The 19018-nt window shown below is 45.2% G+C and overlaps 1 protein-coding gene across 2 annotated transcripts in view; it reads left to right on the plus strand.

The window, feature by feature from the left end:
- The window catches only part of NINL (ninein like), a 142838-nt gene that overhangs the window by 64160 nt on the left and 59660 nt on the right, over positions 1-19018 (plus strand). For both annotated transcript variants that reach the window (XM_030826006.1, XM_030826007.1), the window contains exons 3-4: positions 12114-12210; positions 16942-17114. In XM_030826006.1, coding sequence (XP_030681866.1) covers positions 12114-12210; positions 16942-17114 — 270 coding nt within the window. The remainder of the gene's footprint in view (positions 1-12113; positions 12211-16941; positions 17115-19018) is intronic.

The raw sequence follows: 19018 nt of genomic DNA on the forward strand, positions 1-19018 counted from the left end.
GCTGAATAAGAATACAAGTGTCAAAGGAAAGTTATTAGCAAATGGAACAGTGTCCTAGTTTTTCCCTCCATGGAAATTCTACAGTGTAGAAAGTGGTTTCTTAAGATTACTTGTTTTTAATGTGGTAACTTCCAGAGGTTTGGTTTTGTTTTTCCAGAAAGATATTTTAGTGGTTTGTCACAGGTGCAGAATGGGGAAGGGGTTTGGTATAGGCCAGTGGTGTGTGGTTCACAAAGACCACATGGGTTGGACCTGTGAGCAGCTCACACTGGTAACCAGAGAGAGTGTCACAATCCCTTGAAGGCAGATTGTCTTACACAATTTCACAGTTTGAAGTCCATCTAGGAGTTGGACAAAACAATTGCAAGCTACTGTTGAAAGAACGAAGGATACTCATGTCCAAAAGTATCCCATAATTTCAACGAGGCCAGATAGAAAATGTGAAATTGGAGGGTTCTTTTCTATCAGAAGGTCAAGATCATCTAGAATGGGGATCTCGGTCCTAGACTGCAACCTGCTTTCATGATCCAAACACTAAAAAGCACCTCCCCGTTCCTACTTCTCAAACGTGCCTGGATGTTACTGCTAACAGCAGTGCCTTATCTTGTTGGTCATCTTAACTTTGAATGAGTAATATTTTTTCCACAAGACTAAGTATTTTCTTTTCGTTTGTTTTTTTGAGACAGTCTCACTTTGTCATCCAGGCTGGAGTGTAGTGGAGCCATCTCGGCTCACTGCAACCTTCACCTCCCAGACTCAAGCGATCCTCCCGCCTCAGTCCCCCAAGTAGCTGGGACTACAGGCCTGCACCACCACACCCAGCTAATTTTTGTATTTTTTTTGCAGAGATGGGGTTTTGCCATGTTACCCAGGCTGGTCTTGAACGCCTGAGCTCTAGTGATCCACCTGCCTTGGCCTCCCAAAGTGCTATGATTACAAGTATGAGCCACCACACCCAGCCAGTATTTTTATTTTGAATGGGGGAAAAGAAACCCAGCCAGTAAATTTTCCTGAACTGGCCCTTGGGCCAAAACAAATGAAGAAAAGAACCACTCACTGCTGGCCAGTAGAGAGTCTGGGTGAATCCGACCTCTTGTTAGTTCCTCAAAGAAGCCTCACCTGCTCTGTCAGCAGGGCACTGTGCCTCCCTCATAAGGAACTCTCCTTCAGGCAAACTCATGCCCTTTCTCTGACTTTGGTTTCTATTCCTGCCTTTTTCAATGCGCTTAAGAAGGCAAATGTGTTATTGATAGATAATGATCTAGCCTTTCTTGATATCACCTGGAAGTGTGTTTGGGACATAGATGAGCAAAAGGCACATTTATGAACAATCAATGCTCTGGTTATTTAAGCAATACAGACAGATGGTCCAGTTTTTTATATGTGTGTGTGTGTGTGTGTGTGTGTATATATATATGTACACACACATATATATATATAAATATATATATATTTATATATAAAATACATATATATTATATATAAAAATATATATTATATATATGTTATATATATAAATATATATAATATATATATTTTTTAATTTGGGTCTGTATCTTGCTGAATTGATATTTTTGAAAAATCAAGAATTTGGAAATCAAACTTTGGAAAATTCAAAACCGGAAGAGTAACTTTGGGTCCACGTTCAGACTGCAGGCTCTGCTGATTGAATAAGCCATGTCATTCCCAAGGCTTTCTTCATTTTATATTTACAGGAATGATACAAGACAAACATCCAATTCTGATAGAATAACCATGATTGGTATTAGAGCATCAGCAAGGAGAAAAATTCTCTTGGGTTACATGAGATTTCTGACTGGAACCCTGTCACACGCGCCCTGAAAAGTGGCTCGTCTGAGGCGGAATTTCCTTTCAGGAGGCCTGAGGCTTCTCATATGTTTGTGGGGAGGGGATGAGAAGAAAGTTGGGTACCACAAGCAGTGGCAGGAGCCGGGCCCTTTCTGACTCAGCTCCCCCTGGGATAACCATGCGTGTCCAGCCATCGTCCTTCTGTCTGTCCCAGCTCCATCCGCTCCTACAGCCATGCTTCCCAGAAAGCAAGTCAGATGTTAGATAAACTAAGAAGTCACTTTGTTTGCACTAGTGCTGTCGACTCTGCTCTGACGTTATCCTTTCTCTTCTCTCTGTAACATTTCGAGAGCGCCCTGCCGGTGCTGCAGATGCCTAGCATTCACCTCTCCCTGCCTGTCGCTTCATCCTGTCTCCTCGGAGATGGTTGGTCATGGTGGACCATTTTTCTTTTCAGGCTCTGCTTGCTTCTCTGCTTCGTCCCACAGACAGGGCAGAGCTCCCACAGCCCCTGTAGGTGGAACATCATACAAAGATTTAAGGGAAGCGGTATCCAGCCAGAAATATCCATATAGGTGTCCCAGTTTTTCTACAAGAAACCCAATGGTAGAGATTTCAGGGAGTTTCAAAGAAAACCAAGATAAACCCTTTATCCAGGGGAATGGATTGGCTTTTCGGTTCAAATACCGAAAAGGTCAGGTGCAATGGCTCACACCTGTAGTCCCAGCACTTTGGGAGGCCAAGGCAGGCGGATCACGAGTTCGGGAGGTGGAGACCAGACTGACCAATGTGGTGAAACCCTGTCTCTAATAAAAATACAAAGTTAGCCGGGCCTGATGGCACGCACCTGTAATCCCAGCTATTCAGGTGGCTGAGGCAGGAGAATCACTTGAACCCAGGAGGTGGAGGTTGCGGTGAGCCAAGATCATGCCATTGCACTCCAGCCTGGGCAACAGAGCAAGACTCCATCTCAAAAAACAAACAAACAAACAAACAAATACTACATATCCAGTCTTGTAGTAACTATCATATATGACATTATATAAATGTTACTAATACAGAAATCTCATAAAAATGAAACTGGCCAGGTGCAGTGGCTCACACGTGTAATCCCAGCACTTTGGGAGGCCAATGTGAGAGGATTGCTTAAGTCTAAGAGTTCAACATTAGCCTGGGCAACAGAGTGAGACCTCATCTCTACAGAAAAATCTTAAAGGTAGCTGGGTGTGGTGGCCGCACCTGTAATTCCAGCTACTTGTGAGGCTGAGCTGGGAGGATTGCTTGAGCCCAGGAGTTTGAGGCTATAGTGAGGTGTGATTGTGTCACTGCACTCCAGCCTGGGCAACAGCATGAGACCCTGTCTCATATATATATATTCTCTCTTATATATATATTCAGAAAAAAAAGGATGGTCACATCTGTATTGAACAGGTACAGACCTTTTTCTTCTCACTATTTCCTAAACAGTGCAGCCTAACAACTATTTACATAGTATTTACATTGTATTGGCTATTATAAGTAATCTAGAGCTAATTTAAAACATACAGGAGGATGTGCATAGGTTATATGCAAATACTACATTTTATACAAGGGACTTGAGCATCTGTGGAGTTTGGTATCTGCCAAGGGTCCCGGAACCAATCCCCCAGGGATACTGAGGGACAATTGTAATTTGAAGTTGAAAGTACCTCTAGATCACACATTCCAGCCTCTTTGTGATGAATGAGTCTGAGATCATGCAGAGATGGGATGTTGTATCTTATTGGTAAAATACCTGAATATAAGGGGTTGCCGCTCGCCTTTTGTGAGCTGTAAAGAAGGACACAAGAAAACAGACAAGTGTGGTCAAGATGGTATCAGACTGAAAATGGCACCAGACTGGGCCATCTGATCCCACTGCTCTTCGATGGGTGGAAGAAAGTCAGCTGGTAATTATTACCAACAACACAAAAGAATCTGTGATTAAAACGAGGGAAATTGCAATTTCATCATTTGTTTAGTATTTGACAGCTATTTTTGGGGGACTTATTATGTGCTAGGCAACACCAGATGCTAGGGATGCAAAGAGGAAAGACTCACAGTTTCTATCTTCATGTGAAAGGACATGCATTCAAGATATGCATTCTAGCATTGATTCAGACAGGAAAAATGTGGAAACAGCTTTTTCAGTATGGGATTGGTTAAATAATCCTGGTAGCTCTTCCTTCCTTCCTTCCTTCCTTCCTTCCTTCCTTCCTTCCTTCCTTCCTTCCTTCCTTCCTTCCCTTCCCTCTCTCCCTCCCTCCCTCCCTTCCATCCTTTTCTTCCCTCCCTCCCTCCCTTCCATCCTTTTCTTCCCTCCCTCCCTCCCTTCCATCCTTTTCTTCCCTCCCTCCCTCCCTTCCATCCTTTTCTTCCCTCTGTGGCCCAGGCTGGAATCTAGTTGGCTCACTGCAGACTCCCTGCCTCCGGCGCGCGTGATTCTCCTGCCCCGCCCTGCCGGCTGCCTGGGATTGCCAGCGCGCGCCACCACCGCTGCCTGCTTTTTCTCCTCTGGCTGGAGGCGCGGTTTCGCCATGTTGGTCAGGCTGGTCTCCAGCTCCTGACCCCGAGTGCTCTGCCCGCCTCGGCCTCCCGAGGTGCTGGGACTGCAGACGGAGTCTCGCTCACTCGGTGCTCAGTGTTGCCCGGGCTGGAGTGCGGTGGCGTGGTCTTGGCTCGCTGCAGCCTCCGCCTCCCAGCCGCCTGCCTTGGCCTCCCAGGGTGCTGGGATTGCAGCCCCTGCCCGGCCGCCGCCCCGTCTGGGAGGTGGGGAGCGTCTCTGCCCAGCCGCCCCGTCTGGGAAGTGAGGAGCGCCTCTGCCCGGCCACCCATCGTCTGGGAAGTGAGCAGCGCCTCTGCCCGGCCACCCATCGTCTGGGAAGTGAGGAGCGCCTCTGCCCGGCCGCCCCGTCTGGGAAGTGAGGAGCGCCTCTGCCCGGCCGCCCCGTCTGGGAAGAAGTGAGGAGCGCCTCTGCCCGGCCGCCCCGTCTGGGAAGTGAGGAGCGCCTCTGCTCAGCCACCCATCGTCTGGGAAGTGAGGAGCGCCTCTGCCCGGCCGCCCCGTCTGGGAAGTGAGGAGCGCCTCTGCCAGGCCTCCCCGTCTGGGAAGAAGTGAGGAGCGCCTCTGACCGGCCGCCCCGTCTGGGAAGTGAGGAGCGCCTCTGCCCGGCCACCCATCGTCTGGGAAGTGAGGAGCGCCTCTGCCCGGCCACCCATCGTCTGGGAAGTGAGGAGCACCTCTGCCCGGCCACCCATCATCTGGGAAGTGAGCACGTCTGCCGGGCCGCCCCGTCTGGGAAGTGAGGAGTGCCTCTGCCCGCCGCCCCGTCTGGGAAGAAGTGAGGAGCGCCTCTGCCCAGCCGCCCCATCTGGGAAGAAGCGAGGAGCGCCTCTGCCCGGCCGCCCCGTCTGGGAAGAAGTGAGGAGCGCCTCTGCCCGGCCGCCCCGTCTGGGAGGTCTACCACAGAGGCCAGAAGCAATGTTGGGGCTGGACGTGGTGGCTCATGCCTGTGGTCCCAGCACTCTGGGAGGCTGAGGCGGGTTGATCACTTCAGGCTAGGAGTTTGAGACCAGCCTGGCCAACATGGCGAAACATATGAAAAATACAACAGACCAACCAACCAACCCAGTGACAACAAAACAGGTCTACCCTGGAGTCATACTCTAATTTTTTCTATTTTCCTCCCTTTCTGATCCTTTATCCCACTTTCTTTTTCTTCCTCTTCCTTCTCCTTCTTTGTCAAATAGAGGATTGAGTTATTATCACTGATCCATATAAAGTCCCTCTCTCATTTATTTTCTTTAATTCCCACTCCCCATTTCTATTCCCCGTCTTCCCATGTGCAACCTTCCTAATATGTTTGATACACATCTTTTTGTTTGTATGTATTTTTAGAAAATGTTTATTGTTTTGTGTGCAAAAATTAATAATAAATAATCCTGGTAGCTCCATTTGTTGAAATCTTTTGCAGCCCTAAAAAAGGGAAGAAGTAGTTCAGGTGTTCTGCTAATGGCAAGTGAGCTAACTCAGGCCAAGCTTTCAAGGAGGGCTACTAGAAAAACTGAACAAAATAATAAAAACAAATATTTTGAAAACAGTAAAGAGCAAATAAATCAGTGAGAAATTGCCAGTCAAAAAATCTGTGATAGGCTGGGCATGGTGGCTCAGGTCTGTAATCCCAGTACTTTGGGAGGCCAAGGCAGGAGAATCACTTGAGCTCAGGAGTTCAAGACCAGTCTGGGCAACATAGCCAGACCTTGTCTCTACTAAAAATAAAAAACAATTAGCTGGGGGTGGTGGTACACACTTGTAGATCCACCTACTTAGGAGGCCAAGGTGGAGGATCACTTGAGCTTGGGAGATGGAGGCTGCAGTGAGCTGTGATCCTGCCGTTGCCCTCCAGCCTGGGTGATAGAGTGAGATCTTGTCTCAGAAACAAACAAACAAAAAATGTAGTAAATTAAGTACCTAGAGAGGTAAGCTTAGCACACAAAAGCCCCATTTTCCCTGAGAATATTTTGTGATTTTAAGTAAGCAACTGAGAAATTGATCTGTGGCCTTGGGGGCCTCAAAGAGCCCCAGAAACATATGTCAAAACCCGGAGTCATTCAAGGTAGAAACCCAGGGTTGACAAACCAACCCCAAAGTTAAGGAAGAATCCTGAAGTGTAAGACTTGTAGGGTAAAGATGAATTGCAGACAGTCATTATACTGCTTTGTGGTCTGGTCTTATATCCCTCAGTACACTAGATAATCTCAAATCCTGCACGTAGATTACTGGCACTACATGGATAGGCACCTAGCCAAAGCAAACAATAAAAGTGCCATCATCCCAAATCTGAAATTATTCCTAAATAATAGCTAAATACAATGACCAGCATACGATAAAGGATAACTGGGCAAACAAACAAGACAGATGAACAAGAACCAGCAAAAACAATTGACAATGGAAGCACACCCGCAAATATGTGAGATATTAGAATTGTTAGACACAAAATATAAAACAACTATGTTTACTATATTAGAGATTTTTTAAAGCTTAAAAAATATCTAAAAGAACGCTGAAAAGTGAAGTAACAAATCTGAACAATGAACCAAAAAAATGTCTAGAACTGAAAAGTATGATCACCAAAATTTAAAACTAAATAGAAGCATTTAACAGCAGATTAGACACAGCTGAAGAGACCATTCATTAACTGGAGTCATCCAGAATGCAGCATGAAGATATAAAAAGAGGTGATACCTCTTTTTATGGAGTGAGAAAGTCCAGCATCCCTTTAACTGGAGTCCCGGGAGGAAACAAGTGAATGCTGGAGGGGCATTATGTGAAGAAGTAATAGCTAAAACATTTTCAGGACAGAAACATACTTCTTGGGATTCCAAAAGCCCATGGAATTCCAAGCAGGATAAAGAGACATCTATACCTGGCATATTATGTGAAACTGAAGGAAAACAAAGCCAGAGAGTATCTTAAAAACAGCCAGAAGTGGGTACACAGGATCTCTTTGTATTTTTCTTACAACTGCATATGGATCTATAATGATCTCAAGATGAAAAGTTTAATAATTTTAAAAGGGAAGCTAGAGAAAAGACATATCCTAAAAGTGAGCCATAGTTAGATTGACCGTTGCTTTCTGTAATGCAACAGTAGAAGTCAGAAGACAGTGGAAAGATATCTCCAATATGCTAGAAGAAAATAACTGCCAACCTGAATTTCATACCGAGTAAAAATATCCTTTAAGAATAAAGGTGAAAGAATGCCTCTGTAAGAAGGAGAGTTCTGCTTAGCAGCGAAAGGATATAGAAGCAAAGACACCCAATAAATATTTGTTGAGCCCCTACTGTATGCCAAAAGTGAGCTCACATTTTAACTGGGGGGCAGAAAATAAGCAAATTCATGTATAATTTAATGTCAGATAGTAATACACATGTGTCCCAGGCAGAGGTGTCTGCAAAGAAACAGCAACATTTTGCATTCATTGGCAGCAACAGAGATGTGCTTATGCAAATTCTTGGCCAGATTTTGGAAGCATGCTTGGACCTATGGCCCCAAACCTTCTTCTTCAACACTTAATAGTGGTATTTTGACTCACCTAATAGCCCTTCTGTTGATTTCTTTCTGTGTGACTTTCACTGAAGCGTACCTAGAGAAAAGAGCCATGTGTCCAAGTGTACAGGTCAGTGAATATTCCAAACTGAGCACATCTGTGTAACTATCACACCCTTATCCCTCATCATGTCTCTTTTTGGTTCCTCTGCTACCAAAGGTTAACCACTGTCTGGACACCAACACCATAGATTTTTTTTTCCTGTTTCTGAATTTTATATAAATTCTGTATTTTAATACAGCACATACTCAGTACATACTCTCTGGCTTTTCTTTTGAGACAGGGTCTCACTTTGTCACCCAGGCATGATCTTGGCTCACTGTAGCCTCGACCTCCTGGGCTCAAGCAATCCTTCTGCCTCAGCCCCCCAAGTAGCTGGGTCTACAGGCACGTGCCACCATGCCCGGCTAATTATTGTATTTTTTTTTCACCATGTTGCCCAGGCTGGTTTCCAATTCCTGAGCTCAAGCAATCACCCTGCCTCTGCCTCCCGAAGTGCTGGGATTACAGGCATGAGCCACCGCACCCGGCCATTCTCTGGCTTCTTTACTCCATAGTATGTCTCTGAGATACATTCGTGTTACTGTGTCTGTTAGTGGTTTGTTCTTTCTCATTGTCAGGTATTTCATTGTATGACTATGTCTGTATCAATTTGTTCATCCATTCTGTTTAAATGTACAGCAGAGTCATTTCCACTATTCTAAAAGGATAATTTATAAGTTATAAATGATTTGTTTGTTAAAAAAAGAATTAATGTAAAATAAGAACATGTTAGACAAAAAATTTGGCACTGGCATATTCAAGAAAAACAAAGTTCTTTTTTTTTTTTTTTTTTTTTTTTTGAGACGGAGTCTCGCTCTGTCTCCCAGGCTGGAGTGCAGTGGCACGATCTCGGCTCACTGCAAGCTCCGCCTCCCGGGTTCACGCCATTCTCCTGCCTCAGCCTCTCCGAGTAGCTGGGACTACAGGCGCCCGCCACCACGCCCGGCTAATTTTTTTTTGTATTTTTAGTAGAGATGGGGTTTCACTGTGGTCTCGATCTCCTGACCTCGTGATCCGCCCACCTCGGCCTACCAAAGTGCTGGGATTACAAGCGTGAGCCAAGAAAAACAAAGTTCTAAAGGATGTATTTTAAATAGTTGGAAAATTATTCCAGATGGAAAGTCAGAATTGCAAGAAGAAATGAAAAACAGAATAACTATGTGGATAATTCTAAAATGAACATTATACAAAACCAAAAATAGTATTTTGTGAGGGTTTAAAACATATAGAAATATTTCTCCACATCCTCTCCAGCACCTGTTGTTTCCTGCTTTTTTAATAATGGCCATTCTAACTGGTGTGAGATGGTATCTCACTGTGGTTTTGATTTGCATTTCTCTGATGGCCAGTGATGATGAGCATTTCTTCATGTGTTTTTTGGCTGCATATATGTCTTCTTTTGAGAAGTGTCTGTTCATGTCCTTTGCCCACTTTTTGATGGGGTTGTTTTTTTCTTGTAAATTTGTTTGAGTTCATTGTAGATTCTGGATATTAGCCCTTTGTCAGATGAGTAGGTTGCAAAAATTTTCTCCCATTCTGTAGGTTGCCTGTTCACTCTGATGGTAGTTTCTTTTGCTGTGCAGAAGCTCTTTAGTTTAATTAGATCCCATTTGTCAATTTTGGCTTTTGTTGCCATTGCTTTTGGTGTTTTAGACATGAAGTCCTTGCCCACGCCTATGTCCTGAATGGTATTGCCTAGGTTTTCTTGTAGGATTTTAATGGTTTTAGGTCTAACATTTAAGTCTTTAATCCATCTTGAATTAATTTTTGTATAAGGTGTAAGGAAGGGATCCAGTTTCAGCTTTCTACATATGGCCAGCCAGTTTTCCCAGCACCATTTATTAAATAGGGAATCCTTTCCCCATTTCTTGTTTTTGTCAGGTTTGTCAAAGATCAGATAGTTGCAGATATGCAGCATCATTTCTGAGGGCTCTGTTCTGTTCCATTGATCTATATCTCTGTTGTGGTACCAGTACCATAGGAACACTTTTACACTGTTGGTGGGACTGTAAACTAGTTCAACCATTGTGGAAGTCAGTGTGGCGATTCCTCAGGGATCTAAAACTAGGAATACCATTTGACCCAGCCATCCCATTACTGGGTATATACCCAAAGGACTATAAATCATGCTGCTATAAAGACACATGCACACGTATGTTTATTGCGGCACTACTCACAATAGCAAAGAGTTGGAACCAACCCAAATGTCCAACAACGATAGACTGGATTAAGAAAATGTGGCACATATACACCATGGAATACTATGCAGCCATAAAAAATGATGAGTTCATGTCCTTTGTAGGGACATGGATGAAACTGGAAAACATCATTCTCAGTAAACTATCACAAGGACAAAAAACCAAACACTGCATGTTCTCACTCATAGGTGGGAATTGAACAATGAGAACTCATGGACACAGGAAGGGGAACATCACATTCCGGGGACTGTTGTGGGGTGGGGGGAGGGGGGAGGGACAGCATTAGGAGATATACCTAATGCTAAATGACGAGTTAATGGGTGCAGGAAATCAACATGGCACATGGATACATATGTAACAAACCTGCACATTGTGCACACGTACCCTAAAACCTAAAGTATAATAAAAAATAAAATAAACGGGCTAGCACAAAAAAAAAAAAAAAAACAAAACATATAGAAATAAAATACATGATAACAAAGGCATTGAAGTCAGGAGTGTGGTAACTGGAGCTAATATATTTCATTGGCTTTGTATTGTCATAGAAGAGGGTAAAAGTATTATTAATAGTCAACTTTGGTAAACTAAGAATGGATGTTGTAATTTTAGGGTAATCAGTAGAAAAGTGGAAATAGACTATATAACTTCCTTTTTTCTTTTTCTTTTTTTTTTTTTTTGAGACAGAATCTTGCTCTGTTGCCCAGGCTGGAGTACAATGGTGCTATCTCGGCTCACTGCAACCTCTGCCTCCTGGGTTCAAGTGATTCTTCTGCCTCAGCCTCCCGAGTAGCTGGGACTACAGGCACATGCCAGCATGCCCGGCTAATGTTTGTATTTTTAGTAGAGATGGGATTTCACCATATTGGCCAGGCTGGTCTTGAACTCCTGACCTCAAGTGATCCACCTGCCTCGGCCTCCCAAAGTGCTAGGATTACAGACATGAGCCACCATGCCTGGCCATAGCGTCTAAATTAGTAAGAGAAAAGTGAAATCCTAAAATAGTAAATCCAAAGGCAGGATGGGGGAGGGGAGAGAAAAACAAGCAAGTCAAATTGAAAGCAGAAAGAAAAATAGTCAGTTTAAATCCAGTAAATCAGTAATCACATTAAATGTAATTAGATTACATATTTAAGTTAAACGATAAAGTTTGTCAGATTGGACAAAATCCAACTGTTACTGTTCATAAGAGACATATTTAAAACATAAGGATATTAAAAATTGGAATTAAAAGTTCAATAAAAAGATAATATCATATAAATATTGACCAAAAGAAAGCTAGCATTAGCCGGGCATTTCTTGTTAAAAGAGAAAATGGACTTTAAGGTGAAAAGCTTTACTGAATTAAAGAGTGTGAGCATTTTGTTATAATAAAAGGTTCAGTTTACCAAGGGAATGTGCCATTAGGACACATTCTATGGCCCAGCAATCCCCTCCTCAGGTGGGTACTATAGCAAAGCTTCTGAGGACACAGAGAAGCCAAATGAAACTAAGCTTTAGGCATGCATGCATGCAAATGAGGTCTAGAAAAGCGAGGAAGCTGTGACCATAAAAGTCAGGGTAGGGTTCAGGAGATGTAGGGGAAAGGGTCGTGATGGAGAGGCCTTCTGCAGTGCTGGCGGCGTTGGGGATGCCATGGGCGTTCACCTTATGTGTAACGTTTCATGGTCATCAGATCCCTCTTTCCTAATTATGTTGTTTGATTTATAAAATTGTTGATAGTGTTTATTTGATGGTAGGATTATGGTTCACTTCTACTTTCCTTATCATGCTCTTCTGTTTTTAAAAATCTTAAGTAAATATTTGAAAACATGAATGTTCTCATTCTAAAAGGCAGTAATAATATGTTTCTATCTGAGAGAAAATCCAAAAGAGTCGCTTATGAGGTGTGTGATCTGTTGAAAGCGACATTGTCCTCTCTCACCTTCAATTCACCCAGGTTAACTTTGAGGAATTTAAGGAAGGTTTTGTGGCTGTGTTGTCTTCAAATGCTGGTGTTCGCCCCTCAGATGAAGACAGTAGTTCTTTGGAATCAGGTAAGAGGATTTCCTCCATATTTTCTTTTCATTATTTGTTTGTTAACTTTTGGAGTGTAATATTCTAATGAAAGAATCCAGCAGTTCTGAAAACTGAATTCTACCTTACTTTCTGTCACCCCCAAGGTATATAGACTTGGAAAAAACACTTGATGTTTTTTCTTCCTTGGTTTATTTGTGAAATGGTGTCATATAATAACTCGCGCTGTGCCTGCCGTGGATGATGACACTGCCCTGTGCTAATGTGACTGATCAGAATCCTGTTACAGGGACAGGGCTGCTGGGACACAGGCTATGTCCCTAAGTGGAAGTGGCATCCTTGGAGAAAGCCACCTGGCCTTGGTTCCAGCCTCAAGGTGCCGGGATAGTAACAGGCTGTGGGCAAGGTCAGAGGGACGGCTGCCCAGGCCTGGAGTGGTGAGTTGGTGGCGGCCTGCTTCTTGGTTGCAGATGGCCCCATGTCAGGAGGGTGTGAAATGGGTGTGGCTCTTTCCCTTTTGCAGGGGTGTTGTGTTTGTGGTATTATTTAGTGTGTCACATAGGGAGCACTTCCCTCGTGTCTCACAGCAGGATGTCCTGGGCAGGAGGGGTGTGTGGCAGTAGACAAGGCTGTCACAGGGTTTGGGGCAGAGGACGGGAAAGCAGAAGGGACCAGGCTCACACAGAGGTTTTCTGTGTGAGCATATGGCATTGAGCTTTGTGTACGTTTACAAAGAGTCCATTTAACCCTCATAGAAATCCTGTGGCATTACTTACCATACCTGTTATTCAGATGAGGAAACTGAGGCCCCAGGTGAGAAGAGATTCATTCACCATTCCACAGTTAGTAAGCGATGGCCAGGATTTGGGTCCCGGTTCTCCAGCTTGAAGTCCTGGGCCCTTGTGTGTGCACTGTTGCCAGACCCCACTCCTTCTGCTGTGTGCTGGTGGTTGCCCCTTCCCACTTCCTCTTGCTGGTTGCAGAGGTGCTGGTAAGGAGCCCTGGGGTGGGAGAAGAAGCCCTGGGTTCAGAGTCAGCCCCCACTAGCCATATGCATGACCTGTGTGAGGTATAAGTTGCTCCAATTCACACTTTCCTTCTTTAAGATGTGAAAGGGCTCCCTACTCTCCCTAAGGCACAGGAGCTTGGAGGGTGATCAAAGATATCAAAGCACCTTGAGGAGGTGACAGCCTGGTCCCCTGATGTTGTGTTTTCCCATCTGTGCTGGAGAACACAGAAGGTCCTTCTCCTTGGTGCATGGTGGGCGCATCTAAGCTTAAAACTGTCTCAACCTGTGGGACATGTTGTCAGTGCTTCCAAAGAAACAACAAGCTGTTCAGAACTTGTGCTTTTTCTCACCTGTTTCAATTCTATTTTTTCTTTCTTTTTCTTTTTCTTTCTTTTCCAATTAGAATTTAAAAGTGTTCCTCAACTAAATGGTCCTATTCCTTATCAACACTTCTGTATTAGTTTGTTCTCATATTGCTATAAGAAACTACCTGAGACTGGGTAATTCATGAAGAAGAGGCTTAACTGACTCACAGTTCTGCAGGCTGTACAGAAACCATGGCCGGGGAGGCCTCAGGAACAATCATGGTGGAAGGCAAAGGGGAAGCAGGCACGTCTTCACATGGCAGAGCAGGAGGAAGAGAGTGAAGCGGGAGGTGCTACACACTTTTAAACAACCAGCTCTTGGGCTGGGTGTGGTGGCTTACGTCTGTAATCCCAGCGCTTTGGGAGGCCGAGGTGGGCAGCTTACAAGGTCAGGAGATCAAGACCATCCCGGCTAACACAGTGAAACCCCGTCTCTACTAAAAAAAAATACAAAAAAAATTAGCCGGGCATGGTGGCAGGTGCCTGTTGTCCCAGCCACTTGGGAGGCTGAGGCAGGAGAATGGCGTGAACCCCGGAGGTGGAGCTTGCAGTGAGCTGAGATTGCACCACCGCATTCCAGCCTGGGTGACAGAGCGAGACTGTCTCAAAACAAAACAAAACAAAAACAAACAAACAAACAACAATTAAAAAAAAACAGATCTCATGAGAGAACGCACTCACTATCACAAAAACAGCAAGAGGGAAGTTCTGCCCCCATGATTCAATCACCTCCCACCAGACCCTTCCTCCAACATTGGGAATTAAATTCAACATGAGATTTGGGTGGGGACACACAGCCAAACCATATCATTTCACCCTGCACACCCCCCCAAAATCTCATGCATGTCCTTCTCACATGTCAAAACACAATCATGCCTTCTAACAAGTCTCCCAGAGTCTTAACTTGTTCCAGCATTAATTCAAAAGCCCAAGTCCAAAGTCTCATCTGAGACAAGGCAAGTCCTTTCCGCCTATGAGCCTGTAGAATAAAAAACTAGATAGGTACTTCCAAGATACAATGGGGATACAGGTATTGGGTAAATGTTCCTGTTCCAAGAGGGAGAAATTGGCCAAAACAAAGGGGCTACAGGCCCCATGCAAGTCTGAAACCCAGCAGGGCAGTCATTAAATATTAAAGCTCTAAAATAATCTCCTTTGACTCCATGTCTTACATTCAGGCCACACCGATGCAAGGGGTGGGCTCCCATCCTGTGTCTCTGCAGGGTACAGGCCCTGTGGTTGCTTTCATGGGCTGATGTTGAGTGCCTGTGGTTTTTCCAGGTGCACAGTGCAAGCTATCAGTGGATCTACCATTCTAGGGTCTGGAGGACAGTGACCCTTTTCTCACAGCTCCACTAGGCAGTGCCCAGTGGGGACTCTGTGTGGGCTCCAACCCCATATTTCCCCTCTACACTGCCCTAATAGAGCTTCTCCATGAGGGCTCTGTCCCTGCAGTAGACTTCTGCCTGGACATCAGATGTCTTCATATATCCTCTGAAATCTAAGTGGAAGCTCCCAAGCCTCAACTCTTGCCCTCTGTCCACCTGTAGGCTCAACACAACATGGAAGCCACCAAGGCTTATGGCTTGCACCCTCTGGAACAGCAGCCTGAGATATTTTTGGCCCATTTTAGCCATGGCTGGAGCTGGAGCAGCTGGGATGTAGGGAGCAGTGTCCCAAAGTTGTACAGGGCAGTGGCTCTCTATCTCCAGCCCATGAAACCATTCTTTCCTCCTTGGCCTGTGAGCTGGTGATGGCAGGGGATGCCATGAAGCTCTCTGAAATGCCTTGCAGGCATTTCCTCCATTGTCTTAGATATTAACATCTGGCTCCTCTTTACTATCACAAATTTCTGCAGTTGACTTGAGTTCCTTCCTCCCCTGAAAATGGATTTTTCTTCTCTACCACATGGCTAGGCTGCAAATTTTCCAAACTTTCACACTTTGCTTCCCTTTTAAATATAAGTTTTAGTTTCAGATCATCTCTTTGCTCATGAATATAAGCATATGCTGTTAGAAGCAGCCAGGGCACATCTTGAATGCCTTGCTGCTTAGAAATTTCTTCCATCAGATACTCTAAATCATTTCTCTCAAGTTCAAAGTTGCACAGATCTCTAGGGTAAAGGCAAAATGCCACCAGGCTCTTTGCTAAAGCGTAGCAAGTGTGACCTTTTTTCAGTTCCCAATATGCTCCTTATCTCCATTTGAGACCACTGCAGTCTGGACTTCATTGTCCATATCACTATTAGCATTTTGGTCACATCAGTTTAACAAGTCTCTAGAAGGTTACAAACTTTCCCACATCTTCCTATCTTCTTCTGAGCCCTCCAAACTGTCTGAACTTCTGCCTGTTATCCAATTCCAAAGCTGCTTCCACATTTTCATGTATCTGTGTAGCAATACTCCACTCCTGGTGCCAATTTTCTGTATTAGTCTGTTTTCACATTGCTGTGAGGAACCACCTGAGACTGGGTAATTTATTTTTAAAGAAGAGTTTTAATTGACTCACAGTTCCTCAGACTGTACAGGAGGCATGGCTGGGGATGCCTCAGGAAACTCAGAATCATGACGGAAGGCGAAGGGGAAGCAGGCATGTCTTACATGACTGGAGAAGGAGGAAGAGAGAGCAGGGGGAGGTGCTACACACTTTTAAACAACCAGATCTCATGAGAACTCAGTATGATGAGAACAGCAATTGGGAAATCCACCTGCATGATCCAATCACCTCCCACCAGGCCCCTCCTCCAATACTGAGGATTACAATTTGACATGAGATTTGTGTGGGGACACAGAGCCAAACCATATTAACTTCCCATACGCTCAGACCGTTCTGGTGAGAGTGTGCTAGGCCAGTCCTTGATGGTGCCTGCTGTCTTGGGATGATTGTTAATAAGGCACATGATGACTCTGTCCCAGTGGGGTGAGAGATATTCTGGTCACCCTGTGTTATTGTCAGCTGCCTGGAATGTCACTTGACATTTAGCGTGTTCACTCAGGGTACTGAGAGTCAGGTGATCATCAGCTATATGTTCTTGGATTATTGGAGGTTTTATTGCTCCTTAGCATAGATAGCTAGATTTTGTATTAGTTTTTCATTACATAAAAGCAAATATGCTTGAAGAAGTGTAAATAGCATACAGAGTTTAGGGGAAAGTCCTCCTCTCCCCACCCTTGCCTTCTCAGTCTCCCACCCAAGGTCATAGAATTGCCATTGTTCACTGTCTCATGTCTTTCCAGATGCTGCTGTGTGCAGAGCAGTACATGTTTGAGAGGCGCACTGGGTGCTGAGTGTGCACCTTCTCAGAGGGTACCTGCTGGCCTGCATGGGCCCAGAACTCCTATAAAGGACCCCCACCAAATTTCCTGTTTTCTTTCCAGGTGCCTCCAGTGCCATCCCTCCAAAGTATGTGAATGGTTCTAAGTGGTATGGCCGTCGGAGCCGGCCTGAGCTATGTGATGCTGCCACAGAAGCCAGACACGTGCCCGAGCAGCAAACCCAGGCCAGCCTGAAAAGTCACCTCTGGCGCTCAGCGTCTCTGGAGAGTGTGGAGGTGGGTCAGGCCCCTCTCCCACCCCAGCTGCCCAGTGTTGGGAATAACAAATGCTTCCCTTCATCCCTGTTTGTAGCACATAATCACAAGATATGGGGAGGGCAGTCGCCCTCTCAGGCACCCTGAGTCGCCAGAAGCTTGGTCACTTTGGGGAGTGCCATTTCATTTAAATTGGGTCTGGTTGTCTTCAGGACAGTCCTGGACACAGGGTTCTCTCCTGAATTAGTGCAATAGAGAATTTCCTCAGACTGTACAGGAGGCGTGGCTGGGGATGCCTCAGGAAACTCACAATCATGGCGGAAGGCGAAGGGGAAGCAGGCATGTCTTACATGACTGGAGAAGGAGGAATAGAGAGGAGGGGGAGGTGCTACACACTTTTAAACAACCAGGTCTCATGAGAACTCACTATCATGAATCCTTTGTATACAATATCTCTCTTTCCCCGATACCACCACCAACTCTAGAAGGCAATGTTTATGGCTTCATGGGAGTGAAGGGTCAATGTGCTAAGAGTAGAAAAGGGAAGATGCCTTTTTGAAACAGCCTCGAGGTTAGGAGTGTGAGTGTGTCAACTCCCAGCCCTACCTATCTTGAACACTTAGTTATACTGAGGCCCAGCACTTACAACTGGCCTATATGAGCCAATGCGTCCTGGAGCCTTGGAAGTTGCCTGCCTGTCCCCCAGGCTCCCTGGGTCATTTGCTACAGGTGCCTGGGATGCAGGGATCACCCAAGGAGAGGGGGATGGGCCCAGGAGATGGCTACCAGAGTCTCGTGGGGCTTCATGTTAAGAAATATGTCCGTGGGGCAGGTCCACAGCTTGTAAGTTAATCATGGATTGGGTCGAACCATTTTCAAGGATTCCAAAAGGTTCCTGGTTCCTGCTCTCTGTGCTGTCAGCTTCTGCCAGGTGGGTCTCGATCAGGAGCACATCCTTAGACAGGTCGGGCCCCCAAGTGGACTTGTTTACCGTTTGTTTTCAACATTTGTGGAGGCAAAGAGGGAAAACAACCAAAATATATTTAAATCTTAGAGTCTTTTTTCTCAGGGGCATGTGACATCTAGGCGATGCCAGTAAATCCAGAACATTCCTTTTTTGTTCTTTTTTAAAAATTTGGACCTCAAGGATGGAGAGATAGTGAATCTCCTCCTTGTGGTGGATCATCATTGGTGCCATTCTGTTTAAATCATCTTTGATTCCCAAAACCTGAATACAGGGAAAGCTGCCTTTAGGGTTGTCAGTGGAGTTGAACTCATTAAAAAATGGGGTTGCGTATTTATCACCAACTCACAGATTCTCCCCGATCAGAGCCAGTGCCAGCTTTGAAGCATACAGAGTCTTGGTCACCAGGCATCCATTCCACAGTCAGTTGTGGGGACACACAACACCCGGACAAAAGCAGACTTTGATTCCAGTTGGCTGATGCAGTCACTGCGGCACAAGGTTTTCACTTAAGTTGCGTGTTTCTTGATGGCCCGGGCTCTTGTCTTGGGTACAGGTTTGCAAAGGCTGCTGGGGTGTGAGGTAGATTACCAGGCGCTGTGATATCACGGAGCCCTTGGAGGGATACAGAAACCTGCTCTCACCTTGCGACTGTTTGCTGAACTGATATGGTTGATGAGGGAAAGGTGCAGAGAGGCATGTTGCAAGCCTTGTATGGCGAGTGTGTCCTGAGACTGAAAGATTGGCTGTGGCTGCAGGGCTGGCTTCTTTCAAGTGCTGGGTCTGAAGCCATCACCATGCAGAGAGGGACAGGCTTCTCTGCTGCTATGACACGAGTGTTTGATTGTATTTCCAGTGTCAACTGTTGACAACTGGGTTTATATTGAGGAGCCCCGAGCGTGCAGAACAAGGCATGTCCCCTGTCTCGCCGGCCCAGCCCCTTGCTGCTGCTAGGCGGGGC

The sequence above is a fragment of the Nomascus leucogenys genome, chromosome 13 (assembly GCF_006542625.1).
Source record: "Nomascus leucogenys isolate Asia chromosome 13, Asia_NLE_v1, whole genome shotgun sequence".
NCBI lineage: Eukaryota > Metazoa > Chordata > Mammalia > Primates > Hylobatidae > Nomascus > Nomascus leucogenys.